Consider the following 19843-nt stretch of genomic DNA (forward strand, 5'->3'; position numbering starts at 1 on the left):
GATCGCACAATGAATGCAATACTCAAGGAAACATCAGGGGAAAAAAACAACAGTCTTCTTCCTTGTTATTGTGTATGAGAACATACAATGTTGGCTATTTCCATGTCCCTATTCTTAGGTTTCAGTGGGTCATCCAGAGACAGCTGTCTGAATATGATCCGTATGAGGCTTTACAGATGGTACACTTAAAAAAGATATGCATAATTTAAGAAAGGCCATTTAAAGAATTATTTTTTTTAATGTTCCTTAGAGACAGTCATTTAATTGGCTCAAGAGATAATGACATTAAGCTGGTTGTGCTTTACAAGCCGCTTCTCCCAGTGGTGAGTGAGTAATGACACATACACCAGTGCTGTTATGTCTATAGCCCAGGATTTATACATTGATGTCAGATTACTAAATAACCGGGATCCTGCTGTGACACCACCACTGGGAATGGCTAATTATAAGAGAAGGACTCATTCTTATACAAAGTACCAAAGAATCAACATAGAAAATAGTGATAACTGTAGACTATTGTGAGCAATGCTGCTTACATCTTGATTTGACATATCCCAGTAAGGTCTCTCTCCGTAAGACATGACCTCCCACATGACGATTCCATAACTCCACACATCACTAGAAGATGTAAATTTCCTATAGGCAATGGCTTCAGGTGCTGTCCATCGGATTGGGATCTTGCCTCCCTGCAAAATACACAAAATACCAAATTTAGTCCATAGTTCCATCATTTTGACTTTTTGTGCAAAGTCCATCATCACCATATGCATGTTTTATGGCCCAAACTTGCTAGTTTCGTGTTACTACAGTAGGTCTATATAAAACATATTAAATATGAAATACAGATGTACAGTTTAAATATATAATTCGCATGATCACAATACTACAATATCCAGACTTTTTGAAAGCTTACCTACCTTGTAGGGTTTAACTATCTAACTATGCATATACAGTATATGTATATACATATGTATAAACTATACACTCCTCAGCATTAAAATTGCAACACCAAGGAAAATTGGATAAACATGCTGATGATATGCAAATGATGGAAAAATGGAAGCAATATTTTCAAAACATGCAGAATTATACACACATCCAGAATTACATGCACAACACACCGTGGCTGCTATCAGCTGTACATTAGTACAGCCATTTCTCCAAAGTATCCTAGAAGCTGTTTTTCAACATAGAAACTCTAATCCATATGTTGCTTGTGCTACGGAGAACAGCTTGTGTGGCCTCAACGTGCCACCATGGCTTGCAGCATCTCCGGACTTGTCTCCCACGCAGCACATCTGGGACATCATCGTTCGGCAATTGTAAAGGGAGCTGCCAAAAGTGGATCTTGATGATTTGCTGCCTAAGTGCATTCACTGTAGCAGAACATTCCTCAGATAACCATTAATAACCTTAATGATAGCAACCAAGGTGTGTAAATATGGGTATTTCTGTGTGTGGCACTCAAGCTCAATACTGAATACATCTAGATGTTTTGAAAATGTTGTTTCTATTTTTTTTTTAAATTATTTGCACATCATTAACAAAAGTCTATAGATTCTGCGATTTTCATAATTCCACGAAAATCTTTACAGCTTTTTCTTCCTTGTTGTGTAATTATTGCTGTGTTGTGGAGTACAGTATGTATATATACATACGGTACATTTCTTATACATTCGGCCCAGATCATAGTACATTCACTTGACAAACTGTTAATACTTCCAGACCTCTATCACATTTTTCCATCCTCTTAAAATGGACTAATGAAGTTATAAATGTCTTGTAATGTATTTCTTACCTGAACCCATACTGTCAGCAGCAGCCTTAATCAATAGCTGATCCTGTCTGTCTTACAGCAAGGTGACTGCAAGTGACAGATATGGCCTGTGGTCATCGAGCTGTCACCCTGCCATTCATTAACAGAATATATTCAAGCCAGGCAGCAGCGGACTGTGATTTATCTGACGCACCAGCAGTGAAGGTGTTACACATCATCTGCAACAAGAGCCGTGCTGGTATGACTTCAATTAATGGAAAAGCCAACAAGGGCTTGGCTTCCGCAGCTGGCCTCAGTACTTGGATAAATCTGTAAAGAAACTTCTTGATTTTAATCTCTCCTCGATTCACTTGGCTCAGATCCTGCCACTGATACACCTAATTGTTGTGGTAATGCACAAAGCGTGTTCCCATCCCGTATCCCCCTCCTGCTTGGATACTTTCATTGTTAGGCTCCAAGCTGTTTATATAAACTGTAAGACATGGAGACTCAGGAATGCAGCGCAGTAACAAGGCTTTGCACATTGAGATATGTGAGGTTAGATGCCTTGCCAGTAATTATACAGAGATCTGCTCACTCCAGCTTTGGTGGCAAGTGAAAGTAATACATAAGACTCCGCTTCTTCTGTTTCTGCCCACAGCCTCCAACTGTGACCATATGCTAAGTCAGATTGTACAGTGCGACGCAATAAAGGCCTAATCTGCTTCTCGTTTTCTGACTTACCCTGGTGGTATAGGCGGCTTCTGGATCATCCTCCAAAACACGGGACATTCCGAAGTCCGAGACCTTACACACTAGGTTGCTGTTGACAAGGATGTTGCGAGCAGCCAGGTCCCTGTGTACATAGCTCATATCTGAGAGATACTTCATGCCAGAACCAATACCACGGAGCATTCCTACCAGCTGGATCACTGTGAACCTGCCATCATTCTTCTGAAAGAAAAAAAAAATCATTACTGAAAGATCACCCACATAAGAGCACATAGTTTTTATACCATTACTTATACAGGTCTTAAAGGGAACCTGTCACGTGAAAAAAAATGCTATTAACCTGCAGATATGGAGTCAATCTGCAGGTAAATTGCGTTATTAACCTGCCCGGCACTGGCACTTAGACCCCTGCTGCCGTGAGGAAATTAACTCTATTCCTCCTGGCAGGGTTCGATGTTCAGTCACAGGGGCAGCACAGGCCTGGGTTCAGTCATCATTCTGCGTGCCCTGTACTGACTGACAGCCAATTCTAGTGATGATGATGCTGTCAGTCAATGTCAGGGGTGGGGCTACAGCTGCCGCTCTCTACACACAGGGCAATGACTGAACCCCCACCAGTGCCGTTCCAATGACTGAAACCCGAATGCTGCCGGGAGCAATAAAGTTAATTTTCTCCCCACAGCGTGGCTCTAAGTGTCGGCACCACGGAGGTTCCAAACACTATTAACCTGCAGATTAATGTCATATCTGTATTTTAACAAGATTTTTTTTCTTATGTGACCGTTTCCCTTTAAGGCCCCTATACACATTAAAGTGGATCACATACATTAATTTTAAACATTTGATGTGTAAGGGGTCCTTCTCTCTCATGACAAAGGATGTTGGGGAAAAGTAGGATTGGGAAATTTGTACTTAGATGCCTGATCCTTTTATTCTCAGGACGGTGTTGGGAAACAACCGATTGTCCTTAAAGAGAGAAGCTGAATATGAAGTCTGACAAGTAATACTTCATCGGAGAAAAGTATGCAAATTAGCTCTCTCAGCGTAAAAGAAGCTAACTCATAAGTTTGACTTAGGGGAGGTGGCTACCCTACAAGCCTTGTATCATGACCAGGAATGAATGAGAAGCCAGGAACTGATCTACAAGGCAGCCTGTTCCTGGCTTTATGCCTCTCATCAGTGTAGAGTAGAGTCTGGTTCAATGTGACACCTTTGAGGCAACGTGGAGAAGTCAAGTTAATGGATAAGTCAATGTCAATACTTTCTTACATTGACACAAGGATGTCGCACTCAACAAGCCAAAGCTCCTGTCACCCAGTGAGAGTTCTCAGGGAAGAAAAGCCGCCCCACGAATGGTCTTTCAGTGATTATCTCCCCTCTACCTATTAAAATTCATGAACACATGGCTAAGAAAATCCTTCATGTGTATGAAGGAATCGAGAACGATAGCTTTGGGCGTCCGAGCAGCTCAAGTATTGGTACCATAAGAGGCTATCAGCGTACATCTGTATAGGAAGCTATGCACAATATTCAGAGTTATTGTTAATAATGGACTTTTATTACATGTGTATATTACATAGAACTGTAGACACAACAGCGAATATGGACTCAATGCCATTTTCTTGTAAAAGGCCAAGGTATTTAGTGATTGGTTTTCTCATAAATGGCGGGTTAAAACCTCATGGGGTGTAACTATTTGAAGTGGAGACTTTAATGGGAGGTTAATCACATGCTTGTGAGTTTCTTGCCATTAATTCAGTGCTGAGCTGGAGCCAAAGCCTTGCCACTCTCAAGGAGTCTTAGTCGAGGTCAGTCTTGAGCCAAGATTTGGCAAGTAGTAACAAGAAAAAAAAACAGGTCCCTAAAAAACAATGACTTTTACCAGAATGTGTCATAAAAATTGTCTGGTTTGTGAGGAGCTCAATGTAATTAAACACAGGTTATAGTCTTCTTGGACCTTAATTACAGATGCTACTAGATCCTAAAATACAGTAAACTGGTGATGTGGCCTTTGATGTAACGAATATAGGTGATGTGCCAAATGCAGCACTGGTATGTACCAGTATCACCCATGCCAGAAGGTAAAGTCAACCCCCTTTGTAAACTTCTGCAAGCTTCTCCAACTTACCCGAAGGAAGGCATCCAAGGAGCCATTCTCCATGTATTCTGTGATGATCATGACCGGTTTGCCTAAAACACAAATATAACTCTAATTATCATATAAATAATCTATAATGAACGTCCTACATACAAGGACATTCAGGTGAATTATTCCTCCATCAGTAGTAGTCTTATTTCATAGCATTTCTGACCTAGTCCATGAAGCATGAATCTGGTGGCAGGTTCATAGTGGGTGTCTGTTTCTTTGCATAATTACCATCTAAATGTGTATGGAAATGTAAGCACTTTTCAGTCTGAGAACTATTTTTCACGCAGCACACTTATTTTTTTTCTCCCCTCTTGCAGCTATTAGAGCAGCAGCATATTTTAATGCTGCGCATGTGAGGGCTTTATTCAGATTTTATGGTTTCATAAGTCACAGAGATGATAATAAGACACTGCTGGAATCTAAATCAGGAGCTTGGAACGTACGGGAAAAGCTAGGACTGGCATCGCACAACATTCACACCTCGCAATGAATAATACTAAAATTAGACACTCAATTTGTTATTCGGGCACATAACTACAACATGCCGCCATCCCACCGAAGCCAAAGCACTGGTATTAGGGATAAAGCAAGGTGGAAACAACAGATGGGAAGCATAAAAACTCCATACAACCCATTAGCAGCTAGGAAGAATTGGGTTGTACCGTCTGCATTACACAGTTATTGGGCTGGACATTAAAAAGGCATTTCATAGCGGTGCTGAGCACTTTCAAAGGGTTTTGCCACAGCAGAAGACTGTAATGAGATTTAATGAAAGCTGCTTTCCCTTAGATGTGCCGTCCATTGCCACTGATGGGATCAGTGTTACAGTAAGTGGTGCCAAGGAAGGTTAAGCTACAGATAATGTTTTCGTTCTTCTATCCAAAAATGAGAAGAGCTGCAGCCATCTGCCTATACATTGACCAGTCAGAATCTACATGCCCCTCTACCTGCACCACTCTCTGTATCACTTCCAAAGCCTGATTATTCTTCTAGCATTAAGATGGATAGCCAAATCCTTCTTCTTTAGGTAACGCTGTAGCAGTGCCATCTGTCATTTCACAGCAAGATTTTATATCCATGGTGGGATGATCTATTACTCTTATGAATATATGAATATTTATGAAAAATTGAAAAGAAGATCTGCAGGACACATATCCATTAATATTGGAGAAGACAACTGCATGGCAATTTAAAGAATATATCATCCCTGCTGTATTACCTGCAGGAAAAACAGTGATCCCGATCACGTCTCCTGTCTACAATGAATGCTATCTGCTCTCTAAAACTCGGCACTGACCGGAGACTCAATCTCAGAAGCTTGTTGTGTATTCTCACATCAAGCATCCCATCATCTTTTATCTGTGTAATTAACACCTCATTCAGAAGTCCATTTTTTGTGTATGTATCTGCAATTTGGAGATAGTCTGTGGGGTCATTCACAAGTGCAATTTTTGCCTTGGACCAAGTGGTTAGCAGAAAATATCAGAGACATGTCCGATTTTGAACCGGATTGCGTCGGATCAAAATCGTCAATGCAAGTGAATAGTGAATAGGTCAGTGAAAATATTGTGTGGTCCTATTTTCACTAACTGTCAGAATGGAGAAGGTGAAGAAAGTGTATTTTTTTTTACTTTTCCAAGTACGAAAAAAATCAGATGACACTCTTTCCAGACTCTGATCGAACTCTGAGCAAAGTCATCGATCCAATTTTCTCATATGCAAAAAAAGGATGTCTGAATGAGGCTAAAAGGAAATAGTGAGGTTACACAACACTTACATTTGGTGACGACACCTTCGAGATGAATGATGTTTGGATGATCAAACTGGCCCATTATACTGGCCTCACTGAGGAAGTCTCGCCTTTGCTTATCAGTGTAGCCAGCTTTCAATGTCTTGATGGCCACATAGATTTCCCTTTTTCCTGGAACTTTAAGACGACCACTGCAAACTTCCCCAAACTCGCCTGTAGGCAAGAAAAGGGGGGGGTTTACATTTACCATATGGAGATCATAGTTGACAGTCTTGACAACAAAGGGTTTGATGTGTGTACTCACCTACACCAATTACTTTCTCAATCTTGATACAAGAAGCATCAATTTCTTTAGCAAATTCCCGCACTGCCTGGTTGGGGTCTTCATATGTAAATGGGTCTACGTAGGTCTTCACTCCTGGAAAGTAACTCAGAAGGTCAATTCCATATTCTGAATGAAACAAAGCAAAAAAAAATGTAATGAAACAAGAAAACATACTGTAAACAGTCATGCCGTACATTATATGTCATATATGATACTGCAATTTGTTCCATATAACAACCATTACCTTGATTTAAATGCTTCTCCTCATCAGCTTCTTGTTTAGCTTTGCTGTATTTGCTCCGCCTGAGGGTATAAAGAAGGAAACCATCAGGACCATGTACATAATGCTGTTACAACAACATGTATCAATATAGCCTTACTTTTTATAGTTGAAATTATCTGTATTTTACTTGTATCAATATAGCCCGATTAAAAGTGCAGATAGAACTTTATTAAAGTGGATGTCCACCTCCTGGACTACCCCTATATAAAATTAGAACTCCCACCTTGTAAAGTAAGCCCTGCAACCAATCAGCCAAATAGTGTCCACTGATTGGCTGCAGTGCTCACATGGCATAACAAGGTCAGCGATCCCCAGGAGACCTGGTGCTGACATGGCTGGAACAACGCCGATGTGGGAGGCGAGTATATGTTATTTATCATTTTACAAGGAGGTCTAATTAATTTAAAAAGAGGTTGTCTGGGTAGTGGGAACACCCATAACTGTAAGAACACAAATTATTTGTATTTTTCTTTTTTAAAAATTTCCTTTCAGAATCAAAAGTTTTTTGGGGGATCCTGTACTACAAAATACTCTCACAAATATAGGCCACTGATTTGCTATTTTGCACACATACAAATTGCACTTGTTGTACAGGTATAAACACACTGAAAGAAACTGTTGGAGAAAATACATGGATTTATATACTAGACTACTTGTCTAATATTCTGCACTGGCTACATCTGTGAGGATAACATTTAGATAAAAATGTAGGTAGAACAGGGATTATATGAAAACAGGTAATTATGGCAATCACTGGTTAGATTGTATCTATGGAGGCTTTGTCTAAAGAACACAGGATTACTGATAAATACTAATTGGAGGCTTTGAGCATCTAATGATAGCTTTGCCATAAAATCTCTCCCCACGCATATCTGGTCACTTGTGCGACCTTTCATTCCCTATGTACTATCGGGGACACTGATGGATAGCATTGTCCCTTCTTGGCAAAGTCTAATATAGGTCTCCATCAGAAAAAAAATTAAGCAATTCATGGGAAAAGCTAAGGTTACGTGGTCAGTGTTAAATGAAATGAAAAAAACAAAAGTCATGGTGAGAAGGGATGATAGGATTTCAAGTCCACAATGGTGGAGAGATGGTCAGTTCTTCCCCTCCTCCACAAATCACTACAGCTGAGAGGGTCAAACAAGAGGTAACTTTTCCCATAGGATTTCTCCAGAGACTGGACAGCGCCTGCATTGTGGAACTGCAACCTAGTGTGAGATGTCTTCCTCAAATATCAGATATGTGGACAATGAGAATAGGTGTCTGTATCAGCCAGGTCAGCCCAGATCAGACCTTCAGTGACTGATATTGATGGCACAGAGTCAACGGAGATAAAACAAATGCAAATATGATATCCAATTCTGTCCATATCAAGATAGAAGATATCCACACCCTACTGATACATCATACGATGCTGCGGGAAGAATAGTCGTTTTGGAGACTGATTAAACAAGTATTACTTTTCAGCAGATATTTGGTTAAAGGCAGAAAATGTAAGGCATAAAACAGGCTGACTCACTTCCAACTTAATGGAAGCCTGCTCGATGAAAGCCGCTTCCAAAAACACCCTTCAAAAAGCAGCATTGGAAATGAAGAGACTGAAGCCATGTACAGAGGTGCCAAGCTGCTCTGAAACTACAGAGACACCATCTGCCTTCCTCGCTGTCAATTGCTTACATAACCTCATTAAAGTGCACGGAATATCAGAACAGTCCAGCTTGGTAAGGACGCGGCAATAGAAACTTGCTTAGAGACATGCCGAAAGTTCCAGTATCTTCCAGTTTAAGGAATTGGGCCCAGAAATCAGCAATAGCCAAAGATGCTTAGAAAGACAGAAAGACAGGCCCCTTGAATGCATATTTCTCTAACTATGTGACTATGGCAGACCGCGAGCTCAGTGGGACAGAAAGGATCCTATGAATAGTCCGTTCTAGTCCACACTAGGTCGCATTCCCAGCCGTTTCCTCCATTATACCACGAATGTCATTGGTATGCTTCTCGTGCATTCAGATGTACATTCCTGTCATTTCACTATGACATCTGCAATTGAGGATGGGATTCAGGATCTGCCCCTTTGTTTATAGGCTTGCATTTAACAGATCAGATCATATAGCTAAAAAAATGCATCCTTGATAAGCTTGATGACTTCCGACAAAGAAAAGAAGGCATTTGAACATTTTTCAACCCACATAGCCAACACATCTTTCTATTTGTTCAATTGTAAAAGGGAAAAAAGCTGTTTGAATCCCCATTAGGAGCTGTTAGCCTGTCAGCTTCAAGTTTCCTTTGCTGCGTACCCTAAGACAGCTTTATGGCTGACACTACAGAAGAATCAATGAAAGTCCAAAGGTTCGGCGTTTCATTTTTCTAAAAAGTGATCAATTGAGAGCCAATCACCGATGGCCTTGTATCGACCCGAGCCCACCCTCTCCACAGACATTAATAGTGGCTGTACTGACAGCCACGGAGAATGATAAACCGCGGGAGACCTGATGAAGTACAACCTAGGTAGAGGCTCTCCGAATGATTTTCTGATTACACGGCATCAGTAGCTTTTTGTCGCCTTGCAGCCCTCAAACACAGACGTGCCACCTACACATCCCTTTTAAAAAAAAAAAAAACATTTGGATAGAGTGGTGGCATACTGGTAGGTAGATGCTCAAATAACATAAAATCGAGATCTCTGGAATTAGTGGAATTAATTTTCCATTTGAAGCGGGACTCCTGCTGCAGACATCATGTTTAAACTGCAGGGTGCTTTTGCTGATGCTCTCGTGCTGGGGAGATCAAAGATCTTGGTAGGGGTTTGTACCGAGAATGCTATGTTTAGATGCTAATCACAGAATATGTCTTTGTTTCAGGTCTGAACTCCACCCAGAAAAGGAAAGTACTGACAAAAGAGAAAGACAAAAGCAAAAATAGGCATTCTCCGAACCCTAAAAATGCCTAACATACTTTCTGAAAAAAACTTCCTTTCCCTATGAATCAAAAATATGAATACAATAAACAGTTTAAATTAAAAGGTGAGTTCTCGTCCAACCGGTTCGCCTACCAGACTGTAATACTACTATGCTAATATCTGTTGCTTTCCTTAATTATCTAATTTTTCTTCTCTAATTGTTGCTCTGACTCTCTAGCACATCCGGATCCCAATAGAGAGGAGTAATGTTGTTTTCATTGGGAAAAGCAAAAAAAAGTAATGGCGTTTTCATTGGGAAAGCAAACAAGCAAATAGAATAAAAAATGAAGCAGAAGATGGTTTTGTTATAGTTTTGTGACTTACTGTTTTCATCACAATCTCTGAAGATTTTCCCAACACAGCATCCTATGAATAATTTAGCGGTGGTTTACAATGTTTTGATTTTACTATTCATTTTAAAGGCTGAAATTGGCAAATCCGACCCCATACCTTCTGCTGATGACAAAGGCAGCGATGAGAATGACCACAAGGACAATGCTGCCTGCCACGGACACCAGCAGCACAGTAGGACTGGTTCCTTCACCGATCATTGGAGATGGCACTAAAAATAGAGAAGGAAACACAATGCATTAGAATGAATTCAAAGCCGCAGAGGCGAGAGCTGCTAAAATTCATGCCGAGGATAGAGTTTATCCTTTAATTATGGATCCAATATATTTTGTTTGTATGGACACTACGTCTATGTATAGTAAGCTGGCAAAAGAATATAATCTGAATTCATACTGGCCAACACGCGGCATTAAAATATAGCTGACATACCAATCGGCGGCTGTATAATAGCGTCTTTAAACAGTCCGATTTCACATGCATGATCTTCTATGAGCACTAAATGGAGGTAATTACGATTGTGCTGGGTACACAGAATATCACTGATCTCAGCAGTGCATGTCTTGTTTACACAAGATGATGTGCTGTTGAGAACAATGATTATTAAAGCAGTTGTCCGGCCTTAGGGTACAAGTCTGCAGTCACAGTATGTGACTGCAGATTTGCAAATCCTCACAGAGCGAGCACTGTGCACAGTGAGGATTCTCCAGTGCCGCTGCCAGGAGCGGGAGGTCATGTGACCGCAAATATGCGATTTGTGTGCACACAATGTGAGGATTGACAGGTCTGCAATCACGAAGAGTGACTGCAGAGTGGTGGCCTAAGGCCAGACAAACCCATTAAGTAAACTTTACCCAAACTACGAGCAAACTACTCATTAAAATAGGGCAATTATTTGGAGACAAGTATTCCTAGGATTCGGACAGCTCATTTCCAATAATCGGCCAGTGTAAATGCACCCTAATAGATGGCATTTCACTATATCTCAAAGATGATAAAGAAATTTCACCTGTATTTGTGGTGAATTCGAATGGTCCACTGAACTCGCCATAACCTGCCGCAGTTCTGGCTCGGACATGGAATACATATGCAGTGAGTGGGTTAAGGCCTTTAATGTCTGCACTACGGGACCCAGTCTTTACAATGCGATAACTGCGATCATTTTGGTCCTGTGGGTAAACACAAGTTTTAAATAAAGTGAATGGTCCATATACTTAGTCTAAATAAAACAGGCATTGATGACACAAAGACATGCATATATAACCCTCTGACCTACTGTCTCCTTCCCCATTACCCTATAGATTGTCCACCCATGAGGGCAGGGGACTCTGCCCTTCTGAACCAATTGGTCAGTTTGATTACTTTACTTTATGCATGTAATATGTATTAATTTTATTTTATTTTACTCACTTATATAGCGCCATTAATTTCACAGTGAATGACATACATCATCATCACTGTCCCCATCGGGCTCACAATCTAGATTCCCTAGAAGAACCCAGAGGAAACCCATGCAAAAACGGGGAGAACATACAAACTCCTTGCTGATGTCCTTGGTGGGATTTGAACCAAGGACTACAGTGCTAAAAGGCTGAAGTGCTAACCACTGAGCCACCGTGCTGCCTGTGCATGAAATATGTATTTGATATACATGTAACCTTCTTCACATGTACAGCACCATGAAATAAATGGTGTTTTTAAAAAAAATAAGAATAATAATAAATAATTAAATGGTTATATTACCTTCTCATAGTACTTGACTTCATACTCTAATATGACCCCATTGGCCCGATCCGGTTCCGGCCAGGTTAGGGCCACACTGTGTCTGGTTATCTCCCTCGGCTGAATCTGGGTCACAGTCGAAGGAGCTAAAAAAAAAGCAAACATCAGATTTTTTATTAAAACCATTTCTATTAAACGGCTGGTTGCAGGAATCAGATAGTTATAGAAGGGCACTAATTACGTATATCCAATTATGTGCCACCCTGTTACTAAAATACAACCGCAATCCCTGTTTCTGAAAATAACCATCCAGATTTACACTATAGGCAGGATGATATTAATTAAGAAAGCTTATCCTTGCATGCTCACTGGGTTCCTCCCTTGTGAAATTATGGATGCGGTCTACTCTATTTTTTTTTAAATTGGCACGTACAGGAGGCTGGGAACCTATAAGAAGCTAAATTAGTTTTTGTGAATTCACAAGTTTTAATAAAAAGTAAAGATTAAGAATAGGCGTGTGACATCAGGGCTGACTCAATAGTTACAAGGTCTCCTGAATCGGCAGCTAATCCCGACACCCAGGTGACATCAGCAACGTGAGGCCTAATAAATAAGATCCTAACGCAAATTAATGGTCGGTATTAGCAACAGAGCATTTTATTGTTATATGCCTCTTATACTAAGCCTGTAGTATGACAATAGGTCACTGCCCATGACAAATTAGGCTATTATTTGTGATGAGGTGCAGGAAGTTAAAGTGACACCCTCAAGGACACCAAGAAGACTTGGCCAATGAATCCATCAACCAGTTTTATGTTCAATGGAAATTCAAGGCACACAAACACCAACCCTATTCACCTCCTAGGAGGATCCTGTATTTCTGTCACCTACGTCACACAGAAAAGCCATTATTTATGACTGGATGCATTTACCTTTGTATGAAGCTAATCAATTACATCCTATGACAGAATACTTTTATCTTCATTTCTTCTGTGTAGAGCTATCACTCAGCACCTCGTAATGAGATTTTTTTATATCTGTCAAGTCTCAAACACAGAAAATAGCTTGTAGGCAAACTGCAAATAACAAATCTAAAGTGGTCTCCATTCTGGAGTCTTTGAAGAGCTCAGAATAGCAGGTCTGCGCCTTTTATTTGGGTAACTCAGCTGTTGAGCCATTTACCCTGCAGTAAAGGTTTAGGGTCTGCAGTGATAGCACCAAACATATATGATGGAGTTCAAAGCTCCGGTTTGTGTGTTTCACTAGGATTTCACATCCAAGTCTGACATTGACTTCCGTAGACAGGATGATTAAACACTTAATTCCAGTTTTACTGGTAGCACCCATGTGCCGGTTAAAATCCCCACTGGCAGTACAACTACACATGACCCCTACCCTTCTCCCAGGTGTCCTAAAATGTTTCCAAAGGACTGTGTGTTACAACAGGCCCGGGCTCAGCACTGAAGTCACAAATGAGGACAAGAAATACTTAGAAGGAAGCAAACAGCTACAATAAACCTTCTACAGCCTCAAGGCAACTACAAGAGGAACAGCTTTACTGACAGGAACTGGTAACCTGACCTAGAATTACAAGGCAGGCTATCAACGGTGACTTCAAACCAAACAACGTTCCACATGTGACATGTCTGAGCATCAATATTAGCCAGACACTTCAAAGTATATGATCAGGCCAAACACATTAGTGTAGTGTTGGCCAAACCTGAGGATACTTGGCACAACTGGTCCACAATGTAATGTATATAGGGCCCTACAGATGTCAGGGGCAAAGGTGAACTTCGACATGTCCACTTTTTTGTTTTCAGGGGAGATAAATCATTGCCGAAAGATGTCTGGCAGCAGCTTTCTCCTCTCCCCAATCAGAATACCTGCATTCCCAGCAAAACGTGCATCCATTTTAATGGGAGTTTAGTAATAATATCTCACAGGAAAATAACCTTCTGCTGACAGCAGAAAGACTTTAAGGGAATAACCCTATAATGTAAATTTACTGATTGTCACCGTGGCTTTAGTAGAAACTTGGACAACTTAGAGGCATGTTTCTTACGGCCCTGAATTGCTTTTTTTGCTTACTGTACACTTTAACATGCTAAACTCAAAAAAAGTGGTAAAACCGTAAAATCAGAAGATTCTACAAGAGGCCGTCCTAGCTGTTTCTGGCCCAGGAGAAAACATGGTAACTGCTGCCTCCTTCTACTGGAAATTCCTAGTGCTAATGAAGCATGCCTTTCATCCATTCAGGTGTATCTCAGGTTTGTCCAGACTAGGTTTTTCATTATTTCTTAATAAAAAGGACAAATCCATAACCAAACACGTAATCGCACACGCTCTGTGCCACCTATGTTTATGCTGCGGCCTGTGCTACTGTGTCTACATGTCTGTACCACATTATGTAATCCTTTCCTAAGCGCCTTCACTCTCCATTTCACTGGTAGATTTAGTTTGGTTTTTCAGCCACATTCCTGAAAGTAAAGTTTGTGCAGTCACTTCTTTTTTTGCATTGTTATTTTTGACTCCTAATGACCTTTCTACAATACAAATTTCCTTTGAGGTGTCTTTAACCCTTAATATCCTTCTATTTCATTCAAAAAACAAGGTTGTGATCTAATTTCACTGTGAAGTATTATTGTACAATACATTGCTGTGCATGGAACTTGAAGCACCACTACAGAGTTTATTTTTATAGCAGCACCAGAGTGGTGCCACTAATCAACGTTTACTGTCCCTGGTCTTATACCCACCAGCCTCCATCTTCATCAGTTATCAGCGCCGCTCTGATCGGTCTCCAACAGTTTGTGATCTGCCGAATCGCTCCAATGTTTGCTGGGCAAATGAAAGTCCCAACTCAATGTAAGTCTATGTGAGCCAGAACGAGGCCTCATAGCCTTACATTGAGAGTTTGCGACCATTACCTCTGACATCTGGTCGGTCAGAAGTACAACTCAAAAGATGGCAGTGCGGGACAGGGCGCCACCGGGAAGAGTTGATCCTTTGCTAGGTAAAGAGAATGGGGCATCAGACTGCGCTGCTCGCCTGTCAGGATAATATACCAGAGAAGTCCAAGTAGATGTAATAGAGAACAGGCTATATTTCTGTGCGTTTCATGGTGATCACACCACTTCCTCAGGACAGTCTATCAGATAGAGTCTATGATTGTGCAACAGACTCCATACAAAAATGGGGGTCGAGTTTAGCATTTCCAGCCTTCCTTCCCCGATTTCCTTTCCACTTTTCTCTTTTTCACAATCTGATATTCTGTCTTAATGATGGGTTATCATGAATCTTATCTTGCTGACTAACTATATTCTTTTGGACGATATAAGTTTTGACGTCATATTTTAATATCCCCTTTTGAGCTGCTATTACAAAAATGAGAAAAAATATTAAAACTCAAAAAAAAAAAGTTTATTCAAAGTGACCGCTAAGGATATTTCTAAAATTTCTACTGTTAAGAAATATATTTTTATCGTTCCCTGAAAAGTTTGTAGATAACCGCAAGGCATGTATTTTTTAAACACGTGCAGGAGGAAGCAATTAATTAAAGTAAAGGGAATAGTTACACATTGTAGTGTAGCCCTTGAAAAAAAAAGTTATTAAAGTAAAGTAGATGTTGAGGAGCAGGACAGGAAAACACAGAAGTGCAATCCATCATCTTGTTAAAACACAAGCCCAGCCTGTGTGTTTGATTAGTCTTGTGTCCTCCTGATTTCTTAACATTACTCAAACACCAGCTCTGTGCCCCCTCTGTTTCCCCAATCAATCATGTGGCATCGCAAGAACAGATTTGTCTCCAGGGAGGGAAAAGAAAGTTTCTGGAGAGTGAAAAGAGGCAGAGCATATTGGGAAATAGGAGTTAAGTGCTGTGTTAAGCACTGGTACTCGGCAAGTTAAAGGGCTTGGTGACAAACATCTGAAGACATTATGGCTGCTGGTGGGATAGATCTTCAGCAATGATCAGGCACATGGCATGACCCTTCCAAAAAACATTAGTAAACCATTGGTTTCTTAAACTATTACATAAGCTAAAATAATGTCTCCTTTAACAAACTAAACTAAAAAAATAGCCAATTTAATAGGAAAAAGTATAAGTAAGCTATAAAATAATAAAATAGGTAATACTCACCTTACCAATCACTTACCTTACCGTTACTCCCATCCTGACACTACCAGGGTCCCTCTCCTGGTCTTCATAGCTTCTGCTCAGGCCAGATAGACAAGAGCTGGCGGCAGCCAGTCACTGACTACAGAGGTGACCAGCCCCTCACTATTACAGCCAGTGATTGGCTCCAGAGGTCACATGTTTGTCCAGACTGAGCAGGAAGCACAGAGGCCAGCAAGGAACCTAGGAAGTGCAGTTCTGGGATCGGTAAGGGGAGAATTAATTGTTTTAATATTTTACAGCATTTTCAATACTTTTTTCTGTTAAAGTAACTGGACAACCCTTTAAGAATAGTTATGATGATTGTGTTCAATTTCTTTCGAGCCAGAAATATAAAAAATTGCCTCCACTAGATATTTCTGGAATGTGGCCATGCACCATAATAACTGCTGAAAGACTAAATTACCACTTATACGTTAAACTGAAACATAATTCTTTTCTCTAACCTTCCTCCCCTGAAACCCCCAATTCTCCTCTTGTTACCAAGGACAAATGTGGGAGGACAGCTGCAATTTTCTAGCTCCATAGCCCAAAATATTGAGACGCTAACTTCAGGGACACTGCAAACTGCAGGGGTCAGGGCTATTTCTCCTGCCGTACAAAACGTCTCTTTCCCTTCTGAGCCGAGCAGGTGATATCCTTTGCTTTTGACAAGCCGACAATGGTGGTCTGGCTAATACCATCATTAATATTAGAGCCGGAAGTATCCCCACTACTGAATACCTCCTCACGGGGTACGTGAAGTCCGCAGCCATTTGCAGCATATGTCTTCACTACACCAGTTTTCATTTTGAAGAAGCCCCACTGAACAAACCAGTCACAGATAATAGTAAGCCAATGCAATTACTGGGAAGCTCCGGGAATGTTGCTGGTTAACCCCGTGCTTGCCAATACACTGTAAACGCCATCAGCTGCAAGTTATTAGCAACAAAACTAGGACACTAGGAAAAAAAAGTGTAATGTATTGTGAAAGATACGTCTCGCTACTTCAAAAGCAGCCAATAAAGTACAATTATGAAAAGCAAATGTTTCTTGGCGCTGGAGGAAAACTGGTAAGCTTCGTCTATGTCACTAAATAGAGCGGGGCAGATGTCCTATATTCTGGAGCCTTTCTGTATCATGTCTTACTCATTAGCGGTGCAGACTGTTTATAACACGGGCAGCAGCGATCACAGCAGCCACCGATTACATCTTCAGCACATCACCCCCAACATGGCAGTGTTGGTAAACAATAAGCGAGCGGGAGCCACGGTTCAACCATTGGGGCAATATCTCCATCCAGACGACGGGATGCTGGGGTTCATCCTTGTAGGTGTTACTATTAACCAGATAATGGCTTCTACAGAGAAGGGAGCTTACACAGTGATTGTAGACAGTCTGACTATTGCACATTAGGTTCACATGGTATTGTATAGAAGGCTATTTAATAGAGATGAGCAAAAATATTTGCATTAACTTGGTTTGGCAGACATAACGGTGGTCACTTGTAGAATGGTAAGCTATACGGTCAGGTGTAACTTAAGGTTCAGTGATAGGGTCTTGGGTTCAAATCCCACCAAGGACAATGCCTGCAAGGAGTTTGTATGTTCTCCCCGTGTTTGCGTGGGTTTCCTCTACGTTCTCCAGTTTCCTCCTACATTCCAAAGACATACTGATAGGGAATTTAGATTGTGAGCCCTAATGGGGACAGAGATTATTATGTCTGTGTAGTGATGTTGAATTAAAGGGGCTGTTCGGCTTTAGGGTATGTGACTACAGACTTGTCCATTCTCACATCTCGCACACTGTGCACTGTGAGAATTCTCCAGTGCTGGCAGTGGGAGCAGTGGGCTAGTAACTGTACATATATGATTTGCATACATGCGGTAACGTGCGACTAGACTGGGGCAGCTTCGCTCAATGCAAGTTTATTGAGTGAGGCCGGACAGAGACTAGTCAGAATGTGACCAGAAGACAGCAAATTACATACAACATGCTTCCTGCGTGGCCACCAGAGAAGCCATATAGATGTGAGGAATCACAAGTCTGCAGTCACATAGAGTGACTGCAGACTTGTGGCCTAAGGCTGGACAAGCCTTTGATTAAAAGAAAGTAAAATAAAAATAGTAGGAATTGGATCATTGTATGATTTTTGGAGGTGCATTCCACTCTCTTTTTTCAGCATATTGCATGATCTGTCATTTTTTCTTTGGATGTACACTCCTCCTATTTGGCACAGGTGATTTTAATTAGCAGGAGACTGCAAAGTAAGTGGTCTAGCCCATTTCTGCTCTCAATGAAGGGCTTGATGGAGGTGAGTTTCATTGCTCCTCACATTTGGTGTTGGCGCTGTGTGGTGGCCATTGTTGCTGTGGTTTTGTGCGGTGGGGCAGTGCGGTCTGGATTCATGGGGACTCTGTCTTGCAGCATGGGTGCTGTGAGACACCAGGCCATCTGCTCTGCCGCGGCATTGCCGCCGTGGCGGTGGCCGACACGCGGCTCTGCTCCGTGGGGGCGATGTGGACGCCTTCCACTTGGTGCTGATGCCATGTGGCAGCCATTGTTGCTGTGGGTTTGTGCAGGTGGGGCCCTGCCGGTGCATTGCCACTGTGGCGGTGGTTGGTGCGCGGCTCCGCTCCGTTAGGGCAGTAGGGATCCACTACGAGGTTTGCCTTGACCTGGCAGTGGGCTTCATACTGTTAGATCAAAATGTTAAACTAAGAACCTCATGTTCAGTTATGTATATTTTTCCCTAGCGGCATTAGATCATTGTATGATTTTTGGAAGTGCTGTCCACTCTCTTTTTTCAGCAAATAAATAGTAGAGTTAAGCAAAAAGATTTGCATGACCCTGAAACAGCAGCTACATCGGTAGTCTTTGGCCAACGAACAATAGCATTGTGAACCCCTTACCATCTGCAACGTTCCCTTCGCCTCTTCTGATTAGTAGGCCTCTGTGACATCATTACGTTGCAGTGCAATGCATGCATGACATTGTGGCAGATTACTAATCAGAAAGAGGTGCCAGGAATGTTGCAGGGGGTAAGAGGTTCGCAGTGTTCTGGTCTGGCAGCCACAGACTGCTGACATGGCTGCTGGACCAGGGTCCTGCAAATTTTTTCTCTCAGATCTTCAATTTATAAATAGCAAGTATTCCTATTGATATAAGTTATACCTGGCCATGCAACTATAAGTGCAGATTCCCTACGGCACATGCAGACCCCGGCCTACCGGAACGTGCATGCGTTCTTAATAGAAAATGGGAATAAGTCTCTTGTAGTGGCTTATTTCACATGAGAACAAAAGAATCTGTCATATTAAAACCCAACATGCTAATAACATAAGGGGGAGAGTCGGGACACCCTATAAAGGACCTGTCACACTAAACGATATCGCTAGCAATATCGCTGTAACGTCACTGGTAAATACTTGATATCATGAGAAGATCACACAATTAGGAAGTTAGCTTCTGTCAGAGAATATGTCTGTAATTAGGTCTAGTACTGGGCTATTATTCTGCAGCACACTGCGTGATCATGGAAGCCATGGAGATTCTGCATGCCGCCATGCTCCTTGGGCACAAGCATTCAACTACAGTTTCATATAAATAAAGCAAATGACATAACTTGGGAAATACATTTTTGTACATCTGTTATAACAT

At 41.3% G+C, this 19843-nt stretch overlaps 1 protein-coding gene across 2 annotated transcripts in view; it reads right to left on the minus strand.

Moving 5' to 3' along the window:
• EPHA4 (EPH receptor A4) overlaps positions 1 to 19843 on the minus strand; it is an 81140-nt gene that overhangs the window by 5577 nt on the left and 55720 nt on the right. Inside the window, exons 6-14 of one of the 2 annotated variants that reach the window (XM_073581118.1) lie at positions 12049 to 12173; positions 11315 to 11474; positions 10408 to 10519; positions 6957 to 7015; positions 6692 to 6805; positions 6415 to 6600; positions 4617 to 4678; positions 2501 to 2710; positions 537 to 686 (exon numbers count right to left, since the gene is read on the minus strand). In XM_073581118.1, the coding sequence (XP_073437219.1) occupies positions 537 to 686; positions 2501 to 2710; positions 4617 to 4678; positions 6415 to 6600; positions 6692 to 6805; positions 6957 to 7015; positions 10408 to 10519; positions 11315 to 11474; positions 12049 to 12173 (1178 nt within the window). Of the gene's footprint in view, positions 1 to 536; positions 687 to 2500; positions 2711 to 4616; positions 4679 to 6414; positions 6601 to 6691; positions 6839 to 6956; positions 7016 to 10407; positions 10520 to 11314; positions 11475 to 12048; positions 12174 to 19843 lie in introns of both variants that reach the window. The other variant, XM_073581117.1, reaches the window with a different exon arrangement.

The sequence above is a fragment of the Dendrobates tinctorius genome, unplaced genomic scaffold (assembly GCF_039654945.1).
Source record: "Dendrobates tinctorius isolate UK_male_01 unplaced genomic scaffold, ASM3965494v1 ptg000069l, whole genome shotgun sequence".
NCBI lineage: Eukaryota > Metazoa > Chordata > Amphibia > Anura > Dendrobatidae > Dendrobates > Dendrobates tinctorius.